Here is a 10,049-nt window from a genome sequence, read left to right as displayed (position 1 = left end):
GACAATAAAAATCGAATAAAATAATTGAACTCTTATATTATCATTTGAAAAGATAGGTAAGCCAATATGAATACGTCAAGTGAAAGGACTTTAACACGATGTTTACATCTTATTATCCAGTATTATTTTAATAATTTGTTTATATTATGTAATTATAAATTTACTTTTTATAATATATTTTTTCTTAAAACAATCAAATCAAAAGTCATAATTTTTTCCCAAAAAGAAAACGTGATGAATGTGACGCACTGAATGACGAAGTGGATAAACGCTTTTCGATTGCTATAAAACAAATTAGAAGATGCACATCATAAGATAAAATTGTTGTTAAATATCATTATCTCATCTTATTGGTAAAGGCCGAGAATAGAATAAAACACTGTGAGTGAGTCATTTCTGAATCACCGACCAAACCAGAATGGAGCAAGTTCAACACATTCAAAGAGTTGAACTTGGGATTCAAGGTTTTGAGGTACTTACAATCTCTAATATACTTCTCTTATAATATTCGTTATGATTAGGGATTTCAAATTGTTTAGAGGTTAATTTTAAGTATATAAGGAGAATAAATCTTACTTTACAAAGTTTCTTAAGGTTTAACAGGACTAAACTCATTTTTTAAAACTGATATTAAGATTTAAGTATTGTATGAGCAAGTGATTTTGAAATTTGGATTTAGACTGAGACCATGTTCTGATGTGATGAAAGACTGTAGAAGCAGAATAAAAGTCATGAATAAGAGATAAAAGAGATGTTTTTTTTTTTTTGCAGAAAAACAACGATAGAAAAACGAATGTTAACGGGATTAGTAGATAAATGAATCCTCTTCTTTCCGAAGAGATTTGAGAGATAAATGTGGCAAATTACCACAGTGTCCTTATGAAGAAAATCATTTTTAATGAAAAAAATGGTTGTATCTGATTTCATTTTTGCATTTACCATTTTGTGTATCCGGTTACATGGTTCAATATTCATGTTATTTTATATCCGATTACAAATGGTTCAGTATCCGGATACATGTTATTTTGTATCCGTTTACAAACTACACACCACATTTATAATATTTTTATTTATTATAATAATATACGAAAAACTAATTACAATTTATCTAAATATCATTTAATTATACTTTTTTAACACCAAGGACAAATAAGTCATTACACATTTTATCTATTAAATTAAATTTCTTTTACTCATATCAGTCAAATCTTTCACAAATTTTCACACAAATCACTCTTAAATCCACTCTACTATGATTCCCAAATTCATAAAAAAACAACAATATAAATATCACCTTCTAACCGACCAAATTCAATCCTCTCCCTCTCTCTCAATTCATCACCCTATAAGAACACACCCTTAATCTAATTTTTAATTTTCTATTATAGGTTTCAAAATTAGGATTGGGATGCATGGGCCTGAGTGGATCGTACAATGAGCCTCTCCCAGAATGGCATTTCTATTATCAAGTATGCGTTCAGTAAGGGAATTACCTTTTTTGATACAGCTGATATTTATGGAGCTAATGCCAATGAAGTTTTGGTTGGAAAGGTACAAATACTTTATTGTATGTATGTTTTCCTTCTATTTGCAGATGAACTTGATGCTTATGTTAGAATGGATTGAAGTATATATGTAAGTGCAGATGTTGTGTTTGTAATTTTGTTGGAGCAGGCTCTGAAGCAGCTACCCAGAGAAAAGATCCAGATAGCCACGAAATTTGGTATTCTGAAAACAGAGTCTGGTGTTGAGATCAAGGGTTCGCCTGAATATGTGCGATCATGCTGTGAAGCTAGTTTGAATACATCGATCTCTATTATCAGCACAGAGTGGACCAATCTACACCTATAGAGGAAACAGTTAATGATTTCTTCCTTTCAGAAATGTATCTATTGATTTTGCTGATATACAACACACTGTGCTATTAAATAGTTGTTATATTTTAGGTGGGTGAACTTAAGAAACTGGTGGAAGAGGGTAAAGTGAAGTATATTGGGTTATCTGAAGCGAGTCCAGATACTATAAGGAGAGCACATGCAGTTCATCCCATCACAGCTGTGCAACTGGAGTGGTCTCTGTGGACTCGTGACGTTGAGGAAGAGATAATCCCACTCTGCAGGTTACTTCCATTTTCTTTTTAACTTCATGGCAATGCGTTGGATCTTGATCTGAGTGAGTGAAAAAAATAGAAAAAGAAAATAGGTGAGTTATGGAGAATGTGCTGGTTGTATTTTTGTGTTAATCTAATGCTTGTATTGGTACAGGGAACTTAATATTGGAATTGTGCCATATAGTCCTCTGGGTCGTGGCTTTTTTGCGGGAAAAGGAGTTCTGGAAAATGTGCCTGCAATTAGCAACCTGGTATATGTCATTTTAGCATTTGCAGTTTCATGTGTGTTTCTGCTGTATACCGTAGAAATGGAATTGTGAAGATGTGATGATGAATGATCAACTCTCATTATGTGTGCCATGTTGTCATCATTGCAAATACATGTTGTTGAATTTAATTTTAGAAAAAGAAAGATATTATATTGTTTTCTGATGCCTATTATTTAACTTATCAGAAAACACATCCACGTTTCCAAGCAGAGAACCTGGAAAAGAACAAGAACATATATGAACGAATTGAAAGCCTTGCAAAGAAGCATGAGGCCACTCCTGCTCAGTTGGCATTAGCATGGGTTCTCCATCAAGGAGAGAGTGTTGTTCCTATCCCTGGTGAGTGACAACTAAGATTGTTTCAGTGTATATGTTGTGGCTACGTGTATGATTGTGTCTTCATCAGTTTCTTGGCACCTTTACAGGAACAACTAAGATTAAAAATCTGGATCAAAACCTAGGAGCTTTAGCAGTGAAACTGTCAGAAGAGGACCTGAGAGAAATTTCTGAGGCGGTTCCCATTGATGATGTAGCAGGTGCTAGATACCTAACTGGAGTGGATCACTATTCCTATAAATTTGCTAATACACCTCCAAAAGATTCAAAAGTCTGAACCTGAACCACTCAACTACACCTTCAGTAAGAGAATCCACATAACCAAGTCACATGAATTGAGGGTGATATCATGAAGCTATTAAAATATCAGTAATGTAGCCTATGCCTTTATATTTGGTTGGTCAAAGTTTTGATTTACACTGCAATACTTCTAGTTATACAATAAATAAATAATAATAGGTGGGTATTTAATGTTTGTCATATGATGGGATTCTTTTTGTCAGTATATATATATATATATATATATATATATATATATATATGTAAAAGAAAAATTTAGGTTTTAAGAAAATTCTTTTATTATTATGGGCTCTCTTGATTTGTTTATTCAATTTCCAACCACTATTTGAAAATTAATTTTTAAATGATAATGTTAGATTGAAAGCTTCTTTCATATTACAAAGTTTGAGAGTAATTCAAATTTATTTGATACTTTATTCCTATAAATCAAATTATCATAATATATATATTTTTAAAATATATTAAAATAAAGATTATTAAAGTGTTATTTTTTTTAAATGTGATACAAACTCCTCTCAGATACATTTAAGATTCACCAACTATGGCAATGTTGCGTAATCGAAACAGAAAAAATGAAAGATCAAAATGAAGCTATGAAAAATAAATATTAATTGTGTGATTATATTGTATCTGATCAAGAATAAAATAGACTAGATATTTGAGTATTTAAACAAATTAAATGATTTTGTAAACAGTCGCATAACATTAAATTGCATACATCGGTTCATTCTTATATAGAACGACATATATATATATATATATATATATATATATATATATATATATATATATATATATATATATATATATATATAATTATCAAGTTACACTATATCGATAGCCTTACACTTTCAACCATTGATTTTACTATATTTGAACAGTGTTAATATGTTCAATCTAGTTATTTATGTGACAAAATGCATCTTCAATCATAACGTGACCATGATAAAATGACTCAGTTCTCCAATTCTGAATCACTTATGTAATAGTTAATTTTTTCGGAATTGGATGAACACATGCAATTTTTAAGTCAAACCAATTTGAGTTTTTAATAAATGATAGTTTATGCATACCCACTATTTTTTAAGAACGTTTATGGTTTGTTTGAATTGGATTTACAAGAAATTTAATTCAAATCAACCAAATTTTATCTGTTTGGACCTGCTCATTTTTTTCTACAACTTATATTATTAACAATGAGTTGACTTAAATCAATTTGTGGTGGTATTTTTGTTGTTGTTCTTGGAAAATTTAAGCGTTTTGAACTACTAAATAATTTGAAAATGAAATTTAGATTATATGAATGGTGTGAACAATAATTATTTAAATAGTAATATGATATGGTTGAGGTATAGTGTAAGTATTGCATATTGAAATCATAACCAAAATGACATATCTGTAATGTAATTAAAACTTAAATTATGTCAATAAAAGTATTAAGTTGTGAGAAATTGATAAAATTTTCACACAATACTTCATAAATGTATTCAAAAAATAATTATGATTAATCACATATGTCCCAAAGACTTGGTTAACAAATCCAGTGTTAAATTTAAATGATTTTCTTCAATCCTTGTTTTGTCAAAGTCATAAGTTTTATTTATTGTGGCATTTATAGTGATAAAATTTGAAATTATGAACCTCTTATAAGATTTGAGGTTGTGAATATTTGATTAAGCCAGGTTTGTCATTGTAACATTTGGTAACATAAAATTAAATATATTGTTTATTAACTTATATTGTGTGTTATATTTATATTAATTCATATAATTATATCATGAAACATAAATAAATGTTAGTGTAGGTTGGAAGAAAACATAAAATTAATTTAAGTGCTGCATTTATGTCATTTTTTCTATTGGAAGTTTAACTTGCTAGAATTTTAAAAACACGCTCATTATATATTTTTTTAAAATATCTATTTGAATATTTTTTAAACTTATATTTTATACATATAACTTATGTTTATACTTTATATTTTTTAACTTATATAATAGCAACATATTTAAAAACCAATAATTTTCCTTTGTTTTTAACATTTCTTTAATATTTTACGAGTTTATAATTTTTGTCTAATATGAATTAATTATTATTATATTTGATTAGATTAATTAAATTTAAAAGTCGTATTTATTTGCTTGAATTGGTAGAGGAGTAAGTAATATCTGTCCATATCAATCAGTAGTTCTTACTCTTGACAATTCTAAAATTTTCATGATTTAAGAAATACTTAAACCAATTTCTAGATCACACTCTTATACACATTTTTTTATTACTTATACTCAATTATGTTTTTTGTTTTATAATGACTCCAAGTCAATGCTGTTTTTCAAAATAAATTAATGATTAAAAACATTTTTTTAAGACAATAAATAGCATTATGAGGTTAATAAATTTTGCCTACTTTATAAATGTATAAACATATTTCAAGTCAAGAATTAAGAGATAGAACTACATTTCCTAGTTTTTGGATGTAAAATTAAAAGATATGTTAAAAGTATTTAATAAGGTGTTAGACATTATTACATGAGTTTTCTTTAATGGAATAATAATGATTTTAAAAGTTTGTTATAACAAGTGAAGAGTTTTGGTGTAGTTATAAGGTTTTGGTCTTTGGTATTTAATATATAGTTAAATAACGGCATAAAAATTATAATAGAAAAAATAAATTGTAAAGTTTAGCATAAAGATGTGAAGGGGAAGTGAATAATGTTACATATTTGTTTGAAGCATAATCTGAAAACAGGGGCAAAAGAGTAATTAAGAGGAAAGGAAAAGAAAAGAGAAGAGAGTGGTTTCGTTTGACCTAAATACCCTCTGTTGGTGCTTGGTTGAAGGTATGGATTTCCCATGAGGACCCTCTAATTCCCAATCTTCCTCTCTTCTCCTTACCCTTCTTCTCCTAATTCCGATTTTCTCCACTTCCCCGCCATTTTTTCAAATTCCCGTTTCTTCTTCCTTTTCGATCAACCCCTTTCCGTTCCCAACTAGGGTTCCGCTTTTTTTCTTCCAAGCTTCAATCTTTCAGGTAATTTCACTCTCACTCTCTTCCTCATCAACATATTTATCGCCTTCAATTCTCGGGGGGTCTTGCTTTGTAATTTCGACTTTCTAATTTTTGTTTAATTATCGCATTCAGTTCTGTTTGGGATTTTATGTTTCCTTTTAAAGTTTACCTTTTTTGTTAAAATCTTCACTGGGGGGGCCTTGTTGAAGTTTTTTTATGGGTTACGTGTAGCTTCACTGGAGTCACTACTCTTAACTTGAGCTAATTGCAACTTTGGCTTCAATTTATTTGGATTGCAAAATTGATGCTTTCTCTCTCGTTTTTAAAAGGGGTGGTTTTGATTGTGTACCCTCTGATTTCAATTTATTTTGGGACGGTTTATAGATTAATAGAAGTTATAGTGGTGTGTTTGCGGTTATTGACAGTGTACTGTACAATCGTGGACTTGTATTCTGTAATCCCTGTAGTGTAATTGTACTCAACACTTCACACTGTATTATGCAATTTGGGATTTGTAACTTGTGGTAGCTGGTTATTAAGTGCTGCGAGAGCGTTGCTATGTTTCTTAATGCATCACATCTTTGTAGCCGACTTTAGTCTTGTATGAATTTCATACTGTTGCTGGATTTGGTGATGTTTGTGTATCTTCACTCCCTTGCCTCCTTTGAACTGTTTATTTGCTGCAGTTTTCAGCGTACCTAGTTGTATATAACCATCTAACTTAACATTTGTATGATTTTATCTGACTTATCTGTTGTTATCTGTGGTTTTTTTGCAGCTGGCGTTCTTTCCGCAAATTCTCATTGTCGTTATATATAGTGATTAATGTCTTCAATGACTAATCATGATTTGATAATTGGCCAGAGTCATAATTTGGCACTTGGCCATAACCAGCAACTGGTGCTGAACCACAATCATAGTTTGGGCCTCAGTGGGAATCATGATTTGGACTTGGGACAAACTGATGATCAGCATTTGGGTCTGGGACAAACTCACGACCATGAACTGGGCTTAGGAATTGCCAATGACCATGACTTGGGCTTGGGACTGAACCATGATGATGAAGATGATGTTCACAGGTATGGGCATGAGGATGAGCTATCCATTGATCAAAAACCAGAGCATGGTGGCCATGAGATGCCCATTCCCACACAAAATCATGAGTTGACCATAACAGAGAACAATGAGTTGTCTGTTTCAGAAAATCAGGAATTTGATGAGAACATGGCGATGACTATGGTCCACAACCCAGAAATGAGCATTGAATCTGCTGAAGAAATGGGTGTTCACGATTCCGAGCTTATGGTTGCCACATCCCCTGTAATTCAGGCTCGTACAATGGCCATAAGTCCTAATTATGAATTGTCAGTGGGACAAGAATTCCCTGATGTTAAGAGTTGCCGAAGGGCATTAAGGGATACAGCAATCGCTCTGCATTTTGAGATGCAGACTATAAAATCTGACAAGACTCGCTTCACTGCTAAATGTCGAAGTGAAGGATGTCCCTGGCGCATTCACGCAGCAAAACTCCCTGGTGTTCCAACTTTTACTATTAGGACAATCCATGAGAATCATACATGTGGAGGAATTTCACACCTTGGCCATCAACAAGCCTCTGTTCAATGGGTTGCTACTTCTGTGGAGCAAAGGCTGAGGGAGAACCCTAATTGCAAGCCAAAGGAGATATTGGAAGAGATTCATAGGGTTCATGGCATCACACTGTCATACAAGCAAGCTTGGAGAGGCAAGGAGCGTATCATGGCTGCAATGCGTGGATCTTTTGAAGAGGGATACCGCTTGCTTCCACAATACTGTGAACAGGTGAAACGCACAAATCCAGGCAGTATTGCATCTGTTTATGGAAATCCAACTGATAATTGCTTCCAACGCCTATTCATATCCTTTCAAGCGTCAATATATGGTTTTTTAAATGCTTGTCGACCACTTTTGGAGCTTGATAGAACATATTTAAAGAGCAAGTATCTTGGTACATTACTTCTAGCCACCGGATTTGATGGTGATGGAGCTCTCTTTCCTCTGGCCTTCGGTGTTGTTGATGAGGAGAGTGATGATAATTGGATGTGGTTTCTGTCAGAACTTCATAACCTGATGGAGACAAACACTGAAAACATGCCTAGGCTTACAATTTTGTCCGACAGGCAGAAGGGAATTGTAGATGGTGTGGAAGCAAATTTTCCCACTGCCTTCCATGGATTTTGTATGCGTCACTTGAGTGACAGCTTTCGCAAGGAGTTTAACAACACAATACTCGTTGATCTTCTATGGGAAGCAGCTCAAGTTCTCACCATACTTGAATTTGAAGCAAAAGTTTTAGAGATTGAAGAAATATCACAAGATGCTGCGTACTGGATTCGAAGAATTCCACCTCATTTGTGGGCCACTGCATACTTTGAGGGGCAAAGCTTCTTTCATTTTTCAGCAAACATAGTTGAATCTTTAAACACATGGATATTAGAGGCATCTGGGCTTCCAATAATTCAAATGATGGAATGCATAAGAAGACAGCTAATGACTTGGTTCAACGAGCGGCGTGAGACCAGCATGCAGTGGACATCAATACTTGTACCTTCAGCTGAGAGAGTTGTCACAGAAGCTCTTGATCGTGCGAGGACACACCAGGTACTTCGTGCCACTGATGCTGAATTTGAGGTTATATCACATGAAGGAACAAACACTGTTGATATTAGGACCCGTTGTTGTCAATGTCGTGGGTGGCAGCTCTATGGTTTGCCTTGTGCACATGCTGTAGCTGCTCTTCTCTCTATCAGGCAGAATGTGCAGAGATTCACAGAAAGCTGTTTTACTGTTGCAAACTACAGAAAGACATACTCACAGACCATACACCCAATTCCTGATAAATCTCTGTGGAAGGAGTTTTCTGAGGCTGAGGGGGTTGTCACTGTTTCTGATGTTGATCAACTTCAACTTCAACTTACTATTAACCCTCCTAAGTCACTCCGGCCACCGGGGAGACCCAGAAAGAAACGGGTTCGGGCAGAAGACCGTGGCCGCGTAAAACGGGTTGTGCATTGTAGTCGTTGCAATCAAACGGGTCACTTTAGAACCACCTGTGCAGCTCCCATCTGAGTCTCCTCCTACACCTTAGTTTTTCATTATTTATTATTTAGGTTTTTTAGCTTAGACCCTCCTCCAAATTTTCTTTTTTTTATTTCCTTTACATTAATGTGAATCAATATGTTTCAGCTGTTGTGTATCTATAGTCAATTAATTTGCATTGTTTCAGCATGCATACAATACTTCAATTCATCCCTGTTTAAACCTAAAGTTGTTAACTTGACTCGAAGATTGTATAGAAACGAGGGTATTGGAGCCTCCTAGTTTGCTTGCTTCACCCAAACTTCATAGTCCGTAAATTTTCTGTTCCATTATAAAGAAGGGAAAGAATTAGGTACCAATGACTTAATTTTAGGTTATTAATTGATTGTGTTCGGTTTTTTCTGGTAGTTAGGGAAAACGTGGAAACGAAGAAGTTGATTTATAATTTTTCACGTCAAATCTAAAAAACGACGCAAACGTTATTTTCATCTGCTTTAGTGGGACGCTAATCTTCTCAAGACAGCAAGACACAACGAAACCCCATCACTCCGCAAAGAATAAATTTTCTTCGTTTACATTTTAAAGATTTGAGTCCTAATATTTTTTACAATATTTACTTCCGAAGATTTAAAAATAAAATTATTATTTCTTAGTACCATCATTTATCAATATTAAATACTTATAATTACATTTTCAATCTTGGATAATAATTATTTTCTTACATGATTTTTTTCACCTTATACTTAATTTTCTTCCCGGATTAGTTTGATACAGGTTATACTTAATTTTCTTCCCGGACTAGTTTGATACAGATTATACTTAATTTTCTTTCCGAGTTAGTTTGATACAGGCTTAATTAGTGATTTTGTTATGTTATATAATTTGTTAGTTTGCTTCATTTTGATCCTCTTATTATTTTTTGATTTAATTTAGTCCTTCAAATTAAGAA

At 32.9% G+C, this 10,049-nt stretch overlaps 2 protein-coding genes across 2 annotated transcripts; both read left to right on the top strand.

Moving 5' to 3' along the window:
* Nucleotides 1–340: 340 nt before the first annotated feature.
* LOC114188833 (probable aldo-keto reductase 1) lies at nucleotides 341–3,196 on the top strand. Its single transcript, XM_028077488.1, is given in 9 exon segments — nucleotides 341–472; nucleotides 1,389–1,450; nucleotides 1,452–1,551; nucleotides 1,675–1,801; nucleotides 1,804–1,859; nucleotides 1,947–2,119; nucleotides 2,265–2,361; nucleotides 2,565–2,718; nucleotides 2,805–3,196. Coding segments are annotated over 9 exon segments (1,011 nt in total). The 5' UTR covers nucleotides 341–418; the 3' UTR covers nucleotides 2,993–3,196.
* A 2,590-nt stretch (nucleotides 3,197–5,786) lies between these two features.
* On the top strand, nucleotides 5,787–9,403 carry LOC114186680. Its single transcript, XM_028074657.1, has 2 exons — nucleotides 5,787–6,043; nucleotides 6,801–9,403. Exon 2 carries the CDS (start codon nucleotides 6,848–6,850, stop codon nucleotides 9,128–9,130), a length of 2,283 nt encoding a protein of 760 aa, XP_027930458.1. The 5' UTR covers nucleotides 5,787–6,043; nucleotides 6,801–6,847; the 3' UTR covers nucleotides 9,131–9,403.
* The last annotated feature ends 646 nt before the right edge of the window (nucleotides 9,404–10,049 follow it).

The sequence above is a fragment of the Vigna unguiculata genome, chromosome 6, assembly GCF_004118075.2.
Source record: "Vigna unguiculata cultivar IT97K-499-35 chromosome 6, ASM411807v1, whole genome shotgun sequence".
Lineage (NCBI taxonomy): Eukaryota > Viridiplantae > Streptophyta > Magnoliopsida > Fabales > Fabaceae > Vigna > Vigna unguiculata.
This window is presented reverse-complemented; position numbering and strand designations above follow the sequence as displayed.